This window comes from Vanacampus margaritifer, chromosome 16 (genome assembly GCF_051991255.1).
Source record: "Vanacampus margaritifer isolate UIUO_Vmar chromosome 16, RoL_Vmar_1.0, whole genome shotgun sequence".
In the NCBI taxonomy this organism is placed as follows: domain Eukaryota; kingdom Metazoa; phylum Chordata; class Actinopteri; order Syngnathiformes; family Syngnathidae; genus Vanacampus; species Vanacampus margaritifer.
Window position 1 is genome coordinate 9,943,990 of NC_135447.1, and position 17,332 is coordinate 9,961,321.

Here is a 17,332-nt window from a genome sequence, read left to right on the forward strand (position 1 = left end):
AGCTGCAATCCCTCTGTGTCGGAGATATTTCTTTGGCATGTAAGAGTAAGAGTGCCTTTGCTTGGAATCATTGGAATTGAATTTCTACAATGTCAGAAAGTTTTGCACCTTTTCGGGGCCAAAAATGTTTATTTATCGTAAAGATCAAATGTATGCGATTCTGAGAATCTGAGATTGTACTTATTTTCTGACAGTGTAAAATATTGCCAACTTGAAGTTGAATGTCATTTAAAGGGGAGGGGGGGGAGGCCATTGAATGAATATCTCTGAATCAGAAGAGACATTCCTCTCTTCAGCCACATCACAAATCAGCGTGGAGCATCTCACATCTTAAACCTCCCAACCTCCCGCACCACAATCAAGCCAACCTCCCGCCACCCACGTATGCCTAACCGAGTTTTAGCCACTATGTGTCAGGCTGTACAACGCCTGTAGCCTCCATCATGTACCTGACTACGCTGTGTGTTGGTGTGCTGATATCGCCGGTCTTGGCTATGTGCATGAATGTTTAGCTCTTCAAACGCTTCTGCACTGTAGTCTGTCAGTAGGCTATGTGAGTGGGGAAAGGGGGGGACACGGATTAGCAGCATTCAGTTAAGAAAGATGGAGGTTAGGAAGGTGGGAGGGATTACGTGAAGCCATGGGGAAAGACAAGAGCGACAGAGAGAGAAAGAGAGAAGAATGGGACAGCAAAGACATTGCTCGGTTGTGTTAGATTACAATAACAGTCTTTAAGAGAACTTGAAATCCAATACAGTACCTGGTTTTGGTACTCACTATAGAAGCAGTATTAAGCACTGCACTTATTGCACTTCAAAATTTGTGGACTGTTTTATAGTATCTGTATTTGATTTGTGAATGGTTTTTAATATAATATTTTTGTTGAATTTTTACTACACAATACTTATCATGATGCATTTTTTTTTAAACTTGCACACAATAAAAACTATTTTGAAACTAAAATTAATAATAAAACTAATACAAATTGAACTGAAACCTTTTTTGAAAAAAATCGAATTATTGTTATTATTATTAAATTAAAAGTAACTTAATTTAAAAAACAAAACTCATAACGAAATAAAAAATAACTAATGAAAATTCCAACACTATTAAAACCCTGGTACTCACCCAGCCCTACTTATAATTGTTCAATATAGCTGCAAGATTACACTGTTGCTTAGTGTATGTAATAAATAATAATAATAATAATAATAATAAAAAAAATCTGAAAATTGGGACCAGTTGCTGGAAAAGCTTTTTGTAAGAGGTTTTCCAAGAGTAACTAGCTAATTTGGCCTTTATATTATTTTTTAATTTTTTAATTATTATTTTTTTTTTTAAATTAGATTAATAATTCTCGTTAGTACTGTTAGATTTGTGTTAAATTGAGATTAATTTAGATTGTATCTAATTAGCCCCAAGCCAGATTGAATGGGTGTCTTCCTTCAAGTTTTGCAGTTATTCTACAATTTTAAAAGAAAAACAAATTGATATATAAAATTGTGCTGCGGACTCTTAGCAAACATCTGGATTGGGGATTTGTCATTGTTTCTTAATAATAATTAAAAAAAAAAAAAAAAGAATGGAGCACAACAAACAAACAAGGACGGACGGAAACATAGCAGAGAAAAATGGTGGTGGTGAAATGATGTCGTGATGATGAGAAGCACTCGATGCGTCGAGAGCTACCGCTCCACTGTGTTCCTGGTCCCCAGCCCCTCGCCGCCCATTACCAGTTCTGACTGTCGCACCTCAAAGGACATCTCATCCTCAGCCTCTTCCCCCACTTCCTCTCCCCCTTCTTCTTCCTCACAAACATGGCAACTCTAGTAGAACAGGGGAAAAAATTCAATTTGATTTGTCGCTATTAAAATCCTCAAATAACCTCCTCTGTAAGAACTCACTTTTGCCATAATATCTGCATATGCCATATAAAGATGATCTGTGTCTAGTTTACTGAAATAAGAGAAAATGACAGAAGAAAATAAATGTGATGTTTCGATGTTTTGACCACATTTCACTGAAGAAACCTCTTTTCTGTGAGAGCAGTGCGACTGAAATGCAGAATAAGCTGGTGGAGGGGATCAGGCTTTGTTTCTTTCTCCTCCTCTTCGTCGCCTTCTTCTTGCTCCATTGCTTTCTGTAACACACAGAGAAATGACATCTCAGTGAACCTACAGGAAAAAAGGAAAGAAAATCCACATAAAAAATGAGTTGACACTCACAGACAAGTCATCTATCATTCTGTCTTCAAATGCGTAACCCTCGGTGTGAAGCCAGTTGCGTTTGTAGCCCTCAAGGAACATATTGGAAGCTCGGTGCCTGCAAAGGCAAAACACATACAAATTGATCTTAAACATTTATTTGCCAGTGTAGTGCGTTTTTTTGAATGTGTTTTAAAAGTTATAAAAATCCTGTATTGCCATATATTCAAATGAACCTCAACCGAACCTCAAGAAATGTTTAAAAATGGGAAGTGTGACACACACACAAAAAAAAAGTTGAGACATGGTACCAGTAAAAAAGTGACCCACATTATGAGTCATACTTATGACACCGTTAGGGAAAGTAAGTTTAGAAAAGATTGGACAAATATGGTCACTTCTATGATCGTTTTAAAAGGTCAGCCCATCCAACACGGACCAATCAGAGAAAAGGGGTTGTCCCAAACTTTTGCAATTACATTTGTTTATTGTGCTTCAAATTCTCATGAATTTGTTTAACAACTTTAACAACCATTGCTGCATACAAAGTGCTGTACAAGGAATAAAAATCTGTCATAAAAAAGACAGATTAAATAAAAAGTAATAACACAAAATAAATTAATTTGTATCATGATGAGAATACATTTCGAGAAACTTTGAGAAAAAATCTTTGTGATTAAAACCAGCTCGGACTCCTGCTTCTTTTTCCTGTTGGACTTTTTGTTTATTTGAGTAAGGTATTTATTTATTTAAAAAAAAAATTTTTAATACGGTTCTTGTGTCAGTGTCGTTTTTCAGTCATCCAAGTCCTGGTAATCCATAAATGTAATTGAGGTAGGTTCTTATTTGTTGAAGATTTTTTTTTGAACTTTGAGTGTAGTCTCCTTATATATGCCTCGATCCTGCCATCTTTACCTTGGGATGTTGTATAACGGTGTCATCCTGAAGCAAGCAACAACAGCCCTGCGCCTCTGCTTGGACAACAATTTATGCCACACCATCTTCTTGGATTTAAACGGGTGCTCTGTCTGTTGAAGAAACAAAGCAAAATGCACATGAGAAAAAAAACAACAATTTCTCACTTAGGTTAATTTGTTAGTGCAAGAAAGGAAAACCTTACCACTTCAAGGTGGTAGAGGACGGCGGAGACCTCCTGCACTCTCTTGACCACTTTTTCTGCCGCATCAGCATCCTCGGCCTTTCCCGCCATTTCCTTGTAGAGGGCCATCTGCCAGCGCATGGATGGATTGTCCACCTGTACATACAGTAGCACAGCAACAGCAATATTTAAGAAAAGCTGACAGAACTTCCTGAGAGCGGAACACTGGAACATGCATGGGATGAGACCTTTCCCTGCAGGTGGAGATTATTTTGCAGGAACTCTCTCACTTCTTCATCAGTATCTCTCTGTGCAGTACAGAAACAGCAACACTTAATTTCATTTTGATTCAAAGCTGGTAGTGTATTCACATGTCCTTAAATTACCAAAGAGTATCGAATCTTGGCCAAGTTGATGAGCTCCTGGTCGGCAGGGGAGCACATGTTGAGGCCAATGGGGAGCATCTTTTTTAAAGCCGCCACAATGAGCGAAGTCTGCACCGAGTAGCGGTCGCCCCGTTTTTTCTTCTTGGTACGCTCCGCATCCGAGCCTCCGCCCTGACACAAAGTAGAAGCAAGTATTCACAGCATCTCATACCGTGCCACAAATGACACTGTCGGGCATCAAACTCGAGAGTTGACCAAAAAACCATGGAGATGATCGCTCCATCTGAATACGGTTTATTATGTAATGACAGCAGAACCCTGCAAATAGCGAGATAAACCCATGAAGGGATTATATGTCACAATGTGTAGGAAAAAAGGGAGGTGGGTAAATGTAATTCGACAGAAACAAAAACCTAATTTCTCTGAGCTCAGAGTGGTAAGTAGAGGATGTGGCAAAAGTGTGGGGGCAGCGTGAGGGTCTCGCTGGCTTTGTGAAAGGGAGTGGGCATTAGAGGAGTTTTGGAAAAATTGTTGGACAAAACGTGCAGTGAAAATTGAAGAGATAAATCATTCTTAAGGTCATGATCAAAATGACTCATGATGACGTATGGAACAAAATAAGTTGAAGGTGAAGATATTATATATTAGTCTCTTCAAAACAAAACACAATGAAGTTAATGAATTAGTTGCTGACTGTTAATAGGACCAAGCTAGTCCCTGTGCTTGCCTCCTGCACTCCTTTTCCCGTTTTTATGTTCAGGCCTTCTGATGAATGCTCTTCAAAATTCATTCATGTGAGAGTATAAAATATATCACTTTATTCGGGTTATGTACTGTATGCTAAAAAAAAAAAATCCATATAGTCCTGCTGTATGTAAATAACAATAGATAAGTTAAACTATTTACGGCTTTGCTGAGTAAAGAAACATTTTTGAATTAGAATTTTAGGCTCGATTATAAAAGTGTGTAAAAAATACAGTGGATCATCTATCATTACATATGTTACATATGTTATGAGATTGCAAACTATTTTATGAGTGGTGTTTCTAATCACTGCAAAGTATACAGTGTGAATCAAAACAAAACTCTACTATCCTTGTAAAGGCAGAATTTTTGACAGCTCATCATATTTATACGTATATATATGTATAATGAAGTGTTGTCTATGGTGTCATGTGTAGAAATAGAACAAGTGCATCAGCTATGCCTTCAGTTCTGCCACTGATGCAAAAGTGTTATGGGAACAGGTTGCAAAGCGTTTCGGGGGATAATTTAGACATTAAGTGTGAATTAATGTATTGGTTAAAATCATGGCGCATTTGGAGCACATTCTAACATGGCAACCCCAAAGCTGTATCTACTGATAGGCCTCAGTCATGTTAAGCCTCAGGTGTGTTAGTGGGCTTGCATACTTCAGGAAAGTAAACCATGAGGCTCCATGGCACTTCCAGGGAGGAGAGAAGAAAGAGCACAGAGAAGTATGAGAGGCCGTCAGGGACATCATTCAGGATTGCCTTTCACATACACAAGAGAAATCGTTTCACACGTACTGAAATGTGTTCATATAATAATATTTACACCCCCCCAAATCCACTCACTTACACCAGTGAAACATACTCATATACTATACTGTATTTCAGAAGTGTGTATGGGAGTGTTTCACGATAAAAAACATTTTAATAGTAAATGTGAGTGAACCAAAAAAAAATCCCTTCTGCATATGTGTCAGGTAATCCAGAATGATGTGCTTGACAGCCCCTCAAAGAGAAGGCTAATATCATCTTCTAGTGGCAGAAAGCTGCATTACACAAGCTACAGGTCAACCCACCAGCTAGGAAAGAAAACGAGACATTCTACAAGACTCCAACTTGACTAGGATCAACAGAGAGCAAACTGACAGCATGATGGCACTGAGCTCTCACTGCCACCGTAGGCTTCGTGCAAAGTCCAGTGCCATGAGCCCAACTCTACAGCTGAGTACTTTCATCAAGCGCCTCCAGACTCCCCCCCTCACACACTGGCAGGACTGAGCATGAGGGTCTGCCCTGATGTCCAGTGATCCGTCATGGCAGTAGTGTACATGTCTTACTATCCTACAATAAAAAGCATGGCAAGTGTGTTTGTTTACGTTGGCAGGATGTAAATAGTTTTAAATGAAATCAAACCTAAGATGCTCTCTCATGATTTTCCTCATCATGTCTATTAATAAAATTAAATCAGTATTTATAGCAATGACAACATCTAGGCTGACAAAGTGGACACAGCTGCCTGGGCTGAAAAGGTTCCATGACTGAAGACATGTCAGGCCATGCCCTATGGAATGTGCATGATACTCTATATGTGCATCTATGTCTATATACACTATAAAGACAAAAGTATTGGAACACATTATGGGGCCTACAGGAAGTACAAATTGTTAACTTTTAACAAGATTCAGGCGTGTGTCTGTGGGAATATTATGTGCATTATGAGCCTTTTTGGGGGGGGGGGGGCTGAGAAATAGCAAAAAATAAATAAAAAAACCTTAGTAGATTAAGTGTGTGCGTCAATACTTTTGTCCATACAGGTGTGTAGGAAAGTGTATATTATGACTTTGTGTGGATCAGATGTGCCAGTGTGTTGGGGAGGTTGATGAAAAGCTCCCCCAAAGTGAGGTGCCATGCGGTCAGCACAGCGGTCGTGCAGGAACAAGGTCTAACCTCTGAGTCCCCGCCCTGGAAAACCCAGCCGCAACCCAACGGATGAAGAAAAAAGGGACAGCCAAAGAGAGAATATTGTTAACATAACTGCTTTTGCTCGCAAATAGCTAGTGGAAAGCAAAACTTTAGAAGTAAAAAAAAAAAAAAAAAAAAACATTAAAAAAAAATTAAAAAATTAAAACATTATCTGAACATACTAAAAAATAAAAACAAGCAAACGATATTGCACTACTGGATCTACATTAATTTCAGTCGCACAGAAAATGAATTTGCAACTCACCTTGCTCATTTTGCTCTTGCTGTCAGCAGTGAGGAATGACATGTTATTGATCTCATTCATTACCACAAAGTTCTGCTCCTCGCGCTTGAAGTTCTGCATCAGCATCGGAGGAACTTAGATCACGTATTTATACAAACAGCTTTTGATGTCAAAGACCAAAAGTGTGTACTGCACTCACGTGAGATTTAGACCAGAATATGAAGACCTCTCCGACCATGCGGAAGAGTTCTTCGGCGTCTGGGTCCGGGCAGGTAAGCCACCTCGCTCTGCAACAAAGGAATTGACTTACATGCTTGTCCATTTCTTGAAATTTTAGCACTTCGCCAAAATAGTCATTTTCTCATCAATGTATCTTAGCAGACAATTATTTTTTTTTTCCCTATTTAAGAGAAATTTGTGGAGGGCTTGCTCTAATTTAATCATGAATCACAGATATTGCTGAGTGTGCACCTGTTGTTGTCCACGTAGCGAATGAGGAGTGGGTACAGCGCATACAAGTCTCGGCAGAGGACAGCAAACTCATCCCGTATAGTGCCGTCTTCCTCGTCGCCTTCTGATTTGCCCTCCATTCGCAGGTGGTCTTCCTCGGCCACCACCTTGGACGTACGCTTTTTTAGCTTCTCCATTGTCGGGATGAAATGGGATTTGAGCATCTCTGGTTTCGCCCGGCTCACAATGGGCTGCGAGAATACTGGGAAGCGGAACAAAAGGGTGTCGTCTCAAGGAAATGCAGTCATCTGATGCTCGTTGTCCAGTTCAAGTGGGTGAATGTTACATGTAGCACATCACGAGAATTAAAAAGTAACTCACCAGCCAACCTCTTCATCCAGGAAGCCTCGTCTATTCCCAAGTTGTTGACTACAATTTTCATGATGCTGCCCAGCAACTGATTGAGGTGCTCGGATGTGACGGCGGTGCAGAGGTGGCTCTCCATCTCGGGGAAGTTCTCCAGTCCTCGCTCCCACCAGCGAGGCAGGTAGTTACATAGCATGGGCAAAGTGATTTCAATCACATGAGGCATCTCCGTATAGCGAGCGCCCGACTCCGCCAAGTCCCCGATCTCCTTTAGAAGAGAATCTAGCTCTGGGATATCTGGACATAACTCCTGGACTTCATTAGGGAGGCCCAATACTTTTGTATTCCATGGGAGAAGGAGTGAAGAAATACATTCATGTCAATTCTTTATTTTTGCATGATTAAATCTGTGCATATTTTAAAAAAAGAAACTCACTGGCTCTTTCTCTGGGGGTTTTTGTGGTGTACACAGAGAAAGCATTGAATTCATTTAAATGCGGCTCCAAGTAGGCCACTGGCATAGCTGCTGCCAGGTGAGCCAAACACTCTCCAAGAGCTGGCCTCTGTCTGTAAATGCAATCAACCAGTAAAGTCCTCCTAGGTCCAATCGTTCTATTAAATTCCTGCAGTTCTGCCGTTACCTCTCAACATGTGGATTCTTGACTGTCCCGAGGGAGTAGATGCTACACATGATACGATAGCACGACATCTGCAGGTCATCCACTGTGTGTGAGAAACAAATGGCGGTGATGTAACATAAATGAATAAAATAAATTAATAAAAAAACACAAAAATTGATGTAAAATAACTCACACATGACATCATCTCCAAACAGATGCTGGGCAATGTGATCAAAAAGTGAAGTGAGGACTGGCAGCAGAGCAATGGTGGTGTAGTTAATGTTCTGGGACACACCTTTCACTTGCTATATGGCAGAAAGAAAACACATGATTGATTGACTGATTAAAATGCGTGTCCCATTACTTTTGTCCATGAGTTCATCGTACAATACCTGATTGCCTTTCGATACTTTGCCCAGTTTAAGGTTTTCCACCATCTTCTCGATATCATCAGCAGCACTTTCAAAAAATGACCGCAACCCTGCTTTAACAATCTCTGGACCGGACTTCATTACGGTCCTAAAACGAACAAACAAATTTTAACGAAAATAACAAAAAAATCTATTGAATGCAATACACAGTATATTTATAAACGCTACACCTTGCATCCAATGACCGGGCCAGAATGTGAAGACAGTTCACAATGGCTGATGCGTCAGTTCCTGCACACAAGTAACATTCTATATGAATTGACTTTTGCATCATGACATCATGTTTGTTGGGGACAAACTGTCTTACCAAAGAGTGAAACTCTGTGTCTCACCAGAGCGGACATTTTACAGAAGATACTAAGGAAGAGAAGGAAAGGAACGAAGGAAACGAATGAAAGTAAAGGAAAAGAAAGGAAATTGCAAAAACAGGGAAAGCTGATGAAAAAGAAAAAGCATGCAAATGAAAAGAAGGTGTCTGTTGTAGGAGGGACGTCACCTTGCAATCATCTCCTTCTCCTTATTGGATGAATGGCCGCCACTACCCAGGACTTTAGCAGGCGTGGACAAAAAGTACAGGCAGTGGTTTTTGAAATACTGGTTGATTAGAGGCATCAGGATCTGAAAATGAAAAGCTCGCACTTTTAGTGATGCTATCAAGACAAATTCGATCCTTAACATGATATGTACTGTAGATTATGAAGAATATTTACACCTTTGCAAAGAATTTGATTTCCTGTTCATGGGGAGACTTTTCCACTCGTCCACTGCTTACTACTGCCTCTGTAAAGCACATTGAAAACATGATTGAAACATTCAGTCTAACCACAATATTGCCATTATGTTTCCTTCATTTTTTCATGCCGCGCAGTACCGAGATGAGCAATAAACTCCTGGGCAATTTCCATCCATTTCAACAGTTTCTGCAGGAAGCCGTAAGCAAATCTTTTCTCAATGGACGAAATGTCAGATTCCATATCTTTCAGGCCCCTGAGGAGAAATAAATTCAATTCCATTTTCTCCACAACAGCAGGAGCAAAAAAAAATAAAAAATCAGCTTTGTTTTCATTGTTCTGTGAAAAATATTAGATTAGTAGTTTGACCTTTTCAATCAGTGTAATAAGGATTGCATAAGCATGCGTGCCTAAAGGTAATCTCCAGTGCTCTAATCATGTTTGTGTTGTCTGAATAGGCAGGTTATCTGAGGATATGTTCTTCCAGGGTAACATAAAATACTCTTTAATAATACACAATATATCAAATCTACTGTACACGTATGTATTGTTGTTACCTGGTGACAGCATATCCATTCAACTGTAGGAACTTCAGTAGTTCATAGGCCTTCTCTCGGTCTCTCGCCTTTTCTTTTGCTGTCAGCGTGTCGTATGGCACCAGAAGAGGATGTGTTCCACCTCCTGCCACAAAAATGTAATAATAGAACAAATAAGCACCCTCTCACGCTGTTGAATGATAAATGTCTTACCTTTAGCTTGCAGCTCAAGCTTCTTCTTCCTGCCCCAAGTGTTGTGGTAATTTTCTGCCAGCTGCTCAGCCATAGACTGAGCAGAAAAGAAATTACCGTTTAACAAAGACTACACGATTGGATTCTTCATCGATTTGATGCTAAGATGATATTCCTTCCTACCTGCAGGTCTCTTGAGAGAGCCATGTGAGTAATGTCAATGGGCTGTGGACTGTAACCATGACTTGGGTCGTAGGTTGCCTTAAAAAGGGATCATTGTCACATATTATCACTAAAATGGAAAAGTGTGACAAACAGCATTTGCACTGCTGTGTACCTGAGCTGTCTGTGAAATTTTGCGTGACGCTGCCTTCTTCTTCTCGGACTCTTCCTCCTCTCTCGCTTTGTCCATGGTCCACTCCCAAGCCAGCATTGCTTTGACTGACTCTTTGATGGGCCAGCGGTAGATCTCCTTATCCTGCAAACCAAAGGGTCACGATTGTCACAGATAGAGACATGCAAAATAAATGCACATTTGGCACACTCACCTTCTCTGAAAAGGTCTTGTATGGTCTAAGCATTGGGTGAGTTTTTGCATTTTCATCCAGGACCTCACCGTAAGACCAATTATTCTGGATCTAGAAGGTAGAGGCAAAGACTTTGAGCTAATATAGCACAGTGCTGCTCTTTACTACAGAAGATGAAAAAAAAAACCTTACCTTTTCAAAGGCCCATTTATCATGGGTATATTCAGCATATTTATTGATAAAGGCATCCAGTCTTTCAGGGATGATTGTGCTGTTTGAGACAACAAAAAAAAAAATTGAGGTTTAGTTCAATTTTAATGAGATTATATTAAAAATACATAATGAAAAAAAAAGAAGCTCACTTTGTAGTCTCCACTGGTTTTGGATCAAAGTTTCCCTCTGCATCCACTGAAGCCTTCTTTTCGGTCTTGGAAGAATAGCTAGCGTCTACGTAGTCCGGGGGGATGGCCCCGGCGATGGCACAGATGCATGGCATTGAGATTTTGAAAATCTCGGCATCAAATTTCTGTTCATCACAATAAGAAGACGTTAGCGCTCTGAAGCACATTTGGTCATTATTTGTCACAGCACTACCTTGTGTGCCAGAGACTCAAATATGCCCCAAAAAAGCTTGCGGGTCAGGTGCAGCTCTTCCTCTGATGAAACTCCAAAGTTGGCCCAACCATTAGGGAGGCAGTAATACTTCCAGCAACGCTCATAGTGATTGGTCAACAACTGACAACAAGATGCCACTTGGTCAAGATTACGCATGAAATTGTTTTCCTAAAACTGTTAAAGGTCCACTTACTTTGAGTGGCATTTTGGCAAACTCATTTAGAATGGGAACATCAAAAACCAGCCGTCGTAGCAGATGCTGAAGCATGGATGGACGAAGATGCCTGCAGTGAAGAACCAAACGAAAAGATCAGCCATCAAACTAAAACAATCTAAAACATGAAGTGATTTTTCATACTGACTTGCACAAAGCCATAAGGCATTCCTCGATTATGTCTCTTTGGGCCTTTGTGAAGGCTCGTCCGCGAGATAGCCGGTAGATTGTATGCAACATTGAATCAATCATAATGGCTCGATGATCGCTGCCAGCAAAGAGCGGGGCGCACTTGGTGATGAGTGGCAGCACAGCAGAGCACAGGTAACGATTCAAAGCTAGCGCCATCTCGGTGGTACTGAAAGCAGCCTAGAGGATATGAAGTCCAATGTTAAATGACATGCAGTGTGCTCGACAAGCCAAGGAGTGTTGGCTGTGTTTTTGATACTCACTGTATCAAGAGAGGCAGCAGCCCTCATGTCAGGCAAGAAGCCCACCTCCAGCACGTGGAGCAGGAAATCCTGATTATCAATACCGTACACTCTGTCCAGGAACAGAACCATGGGAGCTTTGTGATCTGGCACAAAGCTGGCTGACATCTTTGGTTCTACGATGCTGTTGTCTAAATATGAGATAAGACGAATTACATGACATTGTGGGAACAAGGTAAGAAGAGAATATTGCTTCCACCTTTTCCAAAAGAAGGAATCTGAACCGGAAGGCTGATGACACCAACCAAATCCTCAAGAGGGACCAAAGACCTAAGGATGGCTCGGATTCTCAGAGCCTCGCCCTTTCCAGCCTGGATCAGCTGCAGAAGACAAAAATGTGGTTCTTCAGTAAAGTTTCTCTCACACCTTACAGTAGTCTTTCTTATCTTAACCTGTTGATAAGTCAAGCTAATAGCTTACATGCATTTCTGGGGCACAACGGCCCAACAAGTCAATAAGTGCTGAGTAGAATGACATGACGGCGTTTCCCAGGTGCACCCTGTTCTCTTCATGCTGCTCCTCACCGCCAAACCTACGACAATTGACAGCGGATGTTATGTGAATTTTGCATTGTCTTCATCACCAGTGGAGCTTAGAAAATGGAGCTTACATGGGAAAGCGTCTGTCTTTCTTAACACTTGGCCCATCCCTCGCAGGATCCTCTGATATTTTGATGGCCTCTTCAATGGCAGCCAGGAGGCCATTACCGCCTTCCCCTCTGAGGGCTGGACCAAAGCATTCAGGCCTCCGGATGAGGAGGCGCACCACAACATTGGCATTCTCCTCCACGCTCTCTCCTGGAGAAACAAACATCATCAACGTTAAGTGAAAATAGATATATAAATAAACAATGCCAAAAAATACAAAACAGACCATTAACAAAAACGGCAAAACGAAGAAAATCAAGGTATTTCTCTCCACCACATGGATTCCAGCCAATATCAGGGTAGCCCTTGGAGAGGAGCATTGGGCAGCTCTGTAGCCCGCATCCAGCCAGATACTTCACCACCTAGAAAGACATCAGTCTACTCAAGTATCGCTTCTTGTTTTTCTGAATTCTGGTTGCCTTTTACCATTTCTAGGTCTTGCTCTTGTAGAGCCAGCGCCAGCTCGTTGTTGTCAATACAGGAGGCCGCCGCTACATCCAAGGGGGTGGAGCCCCGCATTCCTACAACATACAAGACCCACACTCTAAAAACAGTTGGGTCAAAAATACTCCAAACTGGGTCAAAAGGGGACAAACTCAACTTTTTGGGTTCATTCAATTAACCCAAAAAGATGGGTCAAATAAATAATTAACGATTATTAATTAATAGTTATTACATTTTACCCAATATTTTGGGTTAAATAACAAAACAAATTGTGTTGATTCATTTTTGACCCGGTTCTATTGGGTTATTCAATTTACCCCAAAAAGTTGGGTCAAACAAATAAACCACAAAACAGCCAAATTTTTGCAGATTATTAATTTAACTTAACCCAACATTTTGGGTTAAATACTTCAAAAAATTGGGTCGGTTCATTTTTGACCCAATTCAATCGGGTTATTCAATTCACCCAAAAATTGGGTCAAACAAATAAACCATAAACCAACCCCAAAAATTTGGTTGGTTTGTGTATTGTTAATTCAATTTGCTTAACAACTCAAAAAGTTGGGTCGGTCCATTTTTGACCTAATTTGGGTTATTTGTGACTCAATTGTTTTTAGAGTCCAGCTTCGTAACAGATGCACACATGCTCATGTGTTAAGGCAAACTGTCAAGATGCATTGCTAAATCCCAGTAAATACAATCACCGAGGCCAATGCCGCTGTTCTGTAGCAGATAGCTGAGATGATCAAACATAGAGCGCTGGTTCTGACGGCTGATGCGACAGAAATAGCACAGAAAGCGGCAGCAGTTTGTCACCACCCGGGGGAACCTGATCTCCTACGGATATGAAAAACAAGTCATGTGTATATTCATGCCTGCAATGGATTTGAGTACGGTACTTTTTTTTTTTTTTTAAATCACCTTGGAGTCTCCGCCGCCCAGTACATTAACCATGACTTCCATGACCGTTTCATGCATGCCCAGAGCTCTCATCAAGTTTGGGTGCTGGTAGAAAACTTTGTTGCTCATTATATTCCTATAGAAGAAGGTTCATGTGTAAATCAAGATTTGAGTATTAGATATAGTAAAGAATATACAAGGAATAAAAATGCACCCAATGCTTTGAATCATCAGCCTCTCCTCTTCTGGACCCATCTGGACAATAAGCAGGGAGCGTATCTGCCCTAAGCACTCGAGCAGATCCATTGTGTCCTGAATGGAAACGGCATTGATGGTGTAGGCCTTGGGAAGAGCACGTACGAGCTCCCCCAGCCCGTCATACTGCCGGTGGAGGAGGCTGAACATCATACGAACAAGCTCAGGGTTCTGGATAAAGGACTCTTGGGCCCAGTGGATCGTGGAATGCGAAATGAGCTCTTGCAGCGTGCCTGGGAAGAAGTGAGTGGAAGACACAATCAAAAGACTAAGAAGGAAACAATGGAAAATGCCTTTAAATAGTAAGAAAATTGCAGTACAAATGTGACCTGTGACTATTATAATTATTATCATCAATATGTGTGAAACATGTGAAGAGGCTCACTTGGTTTTTTATCTTCCTCTGGCTCTGGCTCCTCCTCTACCTTCTTCTGACGGATCTTCTTCACCCTTTCCAGTAAACGAAGCAGTCGTCCACGTACAGAATAATCCACTACCTCTTCTTCCTCCTCTTCCTCGATATGAACACCTGATGTAAAAACATACATAAATTAAACAAAAAAGGGTCCCTTGTAGTGTTCAATGTCTTAAATGGTTAAAAGTATGTGGGTGCAATGCCTAGAACAGAACTAACCACAATGTCCCAACAGAGCATTGTGAAACGCTTGCAGAGCCTCGCGGACTTCATCTGGGACGGGGCAATCTTCATCTTCTGCACAGTTCTTGAAGTTCATGAGCATGTTGACCTACATGGTGCAAATGCAAATGCACAATGAATCATTTTCGAAATTCAAGATTTGATTGTGGGCTCATTTTGTGAAAATGTAAAGCCACTGTCGGGGCATATTTACACCACTGTACTCTACAGCAAAAACAATAAAAATGATTCATTAATATTTATGTAAAAGGCCAAACTAGTACCTGCTCTTGTGGTGGCGAACGGAATTCCCGGGTCTTGCGTGCCGTCTCGGCAGCACTCATGGTGAAGGCCAACATGAGTTCATTGTAGCGCTGCCTCTGGTTGGACTGTATCTGGCTAACCAGCTTGTCTGAAAATGCGATGATGGCTTCTACCCTGTGGCGAAGTTCGCAATCGCAGAAATATTGCAGTAGAGTGCACATCTGAAGAAGAGAAAAGTCGTAGTGCTTTTTAAATAAAGTCGGTTTATTGCGATCATTTTTGAAAAAATGAAACAAACCTGTAATTTGACAGACTCTGGTAGCTTCATCTGGAACAGTCCTTGCTCTAAATGTTCCTCTTTAGCCTCACCACTGGCCTCACAAGACTTCATCTCTTTCTCTGTTTCTTCCGCTCCTTTCTCTCCATTTACTGGCTCGGTCTCACCAGCCATTTCTTCATGTGGAATGATGGATTCTGCCAGCTCTAATTCTTCCTCTTCTTCCAACTCTTCCTCCTCCTCTTCTCCGAGACCGTCATCATCAAACTCCTCCTCTTCTCCTTCCAGCGCATCTTCCTCCTGCTCAACTTTCTGTGCTTTAGGTTCCTTCTCTTCCTTTGCTTTCACAACCTCCTCAACGGGCTCCTCCGGCTTCTTGCCGCTGAAGACGGTCGGCTCGATCATCTTCAGGATGTGGGTGACGTCTTCATCGTCAAACGCGCCCATAATGAGGAGGGTACTGATGAGCTTCAGGATTGGAACAAAGTGGAACTCAACACTACCCCCGACAGGGTCTCTCATGGCTTGACCTCCATCTTGCACAGCCTCAATGAGCATGGTTAGCGCTTTGGTCTTAAGCGCCTGGAAATGAAGAAACATATTAATACTATAGTCAGGGGTCAGCAATCTTGTCTGTCAAAAGAGCCATTTTAGGGCAAAGAAAAAAAAAATCTGTCTGGAGCCACAAAACATTTGAACATTAAGATAAACGAAACAGTGCTAGTATTACCCTAATGTACTGTGGGCCCAAGAGATAACAGAAAAACATGCAGCATCCAATACTTTGAGATTCATTTTCTTCTACCTTTTGTCTTCGGCTTTTGATTTGTGCTGTAATTCTTCAAACTTGGTTTATCATACATTTTACATTTACATACATCATAGACTTTTCAACCTTTCCGTCGAATTTCTGACATTTTTAGCAATTTTATGGAGATATTATGACAATTTTCTCTCTTCTTTCGTTTTTGGACATTTTATTGCTATTTTTGGGGGGTGAAATCTGCCGTTTTTGCTATAAATTTTCTGATTTTTCGGGACAATTTGATGGACATTTTATGGTAATTTTCGGGATTTCTTTTGTTTTAGGACATTTTATAGGTACATTATAAATGTATTATTTTTTGCCTTTAAAAAAAAAACAATTCTGGCTTTTTTGGCAGTTCAAAAGACATTTTATGGTAATTTTCTGCCTTCTTTTGGTTTTGGACCTTTTTTGGGTTAGCCTACTTTTTGAATGTTTTTGACGTTTTTGGCAATTTCATGGAATTTTATAGTATTTGTCTGGGTTTCGTCTCCCTTTATAGACATTTTATAGTTACTTTTTAAGGTAATTTGAAAAATACTTTTCATCTACCTTTCGTCTCTCTTTTGCTGACAATGAAATCATTTGGATTCTTTGAATATTTCATTATTCTTTTTTTTTTAATCAAAATAATTAATTCCTTAAAATAATATTTTATCTTAAAAAATATAAATAAATATGTAAAATAAATATGTTTTGTTTTTTAGAGATCCACTAATTTTCACCTCACCTGTAAGGGAATTACTGGACTCAGCGTGTAGATGTCTGGATCTGTTCCAACAAATCCAGTGGAGGAAAAATGGAGTTTGGGACGCAGGCATGTGGTAAGTCCAACACCAGGTAAAGCGTGTGACTTGACAGAGTACAAGGTAATACTGCGTGTTTCATCTGACATCGGGACTATGAACTCCTTGTTGGTTCCCAGCCGGTTCCTCTTTGCAGACTCCAGGTGCATGCTGATGAGAAGGTCATAGAAGCCGCTTCTCATTGGTCCAGGGATGTAGGTGTTCTCTATGGCGTAGAAGAGCTGGGATTCATCGACATGGCTGCACAGAGCGTGAGCCACGCGGTTGTTGCCTAAGGCACACACTGAGCCGTACAGCTTCAGAGTGTGGTAGTGGAACTTCAGCAGGTCCATTCGTTCTGAAAGCTCCAGGATGTCGATGCACCTAGAGTATTTGACAGCAAAAAGGTCTTCATCTTGGGACGGTAGAGCTTTGGGTTCAAGAGTTGCAATGGAAAATATGGAATTTGGGGCTAGTTGACAAAGAGAGTCCACATAC

At 40.8% G+C, this 17,332-nt stretch overlaps 1 protein-coding gene across 1 annotated transcript in view; it reads right to left on the minus strand.

Moving 5' to 3' along the window:
* The window catches only part of LOC144036790 (ryanodine receptor 1-like), a 40,976-nt gene that overhangs the window by 12,005 nt on the left and 11,639 nt on the right, over positions 1-17,332 (minus strand). The window contains exons 37-82 of the mRNA XM_077547684.1: positions 16,780-17,218; positions 15,266-15,826; positions 14,988-15,188; positions 14,701-14,812; positions 14,452-14,595; positions 14,026-14,299; positions 13,833-13,947; positions 13,616-13,748; positions 12,894-12,988; positions 12,694-12,829; positions 12,431-12,617; positions 12,241-12,352; positions 12,020-12,140; positions 11,782-11,951; positions 11,478-11,698; positions 11,309-11,399; positions 11,095-11,235; positions 10,863-11,026; positions 10,693-10,771; positions 10,522-10,611; positions 10,311-10,451; positions 10,157-10,234; positions 9,995-10,070; positions 9,803-9,926; positions 9,386-9,501; positions 9,227-9,294; positions 9,011-9,132; positions 8,822-8,871; positions 8,685-8,745; positions 8,476-8,602; positions 8,277-8,388; positions 8,105-8,186; positions 7,900-8,030; positions 7,479-7,799; positions 7,119-7,359; positions 6,847-6,934; positions 6,669-6,761; positions 6,389-6,403; positions 3,690-3,860; positions 3,552-3,611; positions 3,325-3,459; positions 3,120-3,232; positions 2,226-2,322; positions 2,031-2,140; positions 1,905-1,956; positions 1,734-1,826 (exon numbers count right to left, since the gene is read on the minus strand). Coding sequence (XP_077403810.1) covers positions 1,734-1,826; positions 1,905-1,956; positions 2,031-2,140; positions 2,226-2,322; positions 3,120-3,232; positions 3,325-3,459; positions 3,552-3,611; positions 3,690-3,860; positions 6,389-6,403; positions 6,669-6,761; positions 6,847-6,934; positions 7,119-7,359; positions 7,479-7,799; positions 7,900-8,030; positions 8,105-8,186; positions 8,277-8,388; positions 8,476-8,602; positions 8,685-8,745; positions 8,822-8,871; positions 9,011-9,132; positions 9,227-9,294; positions 9,386-9,501; positions 9,803-9,926; positions 9,995-10,070; positions 10,157-10,234; positions 10,311-10,451; positions 10,522-10,611; positions 10,693-10,771; positions 10,863-11,026; positions 11,095-11,235; positions 11,309-11,399; positions 11,478-11,698; positions 11,782-11,951; positions 12,020-12,140; positions 12,241-12,352; positions 12,431-12,617; positions 12,694-12,829; positions 12,894-12,988; positions 13,616-13,748; positions 13,833-13,947; positions 14,026-14,299; positions 14,452-14,595; positions 14,701-14,812; positions 14,988-15,188; positions 15,266-15,826; positions 16,780-17,218 — 6,463 coding nt within the window. The remainder of the gene's footprint in view (positions 1-1,733; positions 1,827-1,904; positions 1,957-2,030; positions 2,141-2,225; positions 2,323-3,119; positions 3,233-3,324; positions 3,460-3,551; positions 3,612-3,689; positions 3,861-6,388; positions 6,404-6,668; positions 6,762-6,846; positions 6,935-7,118; positions 7,360-7,478; positions 7,800-7,899; positions 8,031-8,104; positions 8,187-8,276; positions 8,389-8,475; positions 8,603-8,684; positions 8,746-8,821; positions 8,872-9,010; positions 9,133-9,226; positions 9,295-9,385; positions 9,502-9,802; positions 9,927-9,994; positions 10,071-10,156; positions 10,235-10,310; positions 10,452-10,521; positions 10,612-10,692; positions 10,772-10,862; positions 11,027-11,094; positions 11,236-11,308; positions 11,400-11,477; positions 11,699-11,781; positions 11,952-12,019; positions 12,141-12,240; positions 12,353-12,430; positions 12,618-12,693; positions 12,830-12,893; positions 12,989-13,615; positions 13,749-13,832; positions 13,948-14,025; positions 14,300-14,451; positions 14,596-14,700; positions 14,813-14,987; positions 15,189-15,265; positions 15,827-16,779; positions 17,219-17,332) is intronic.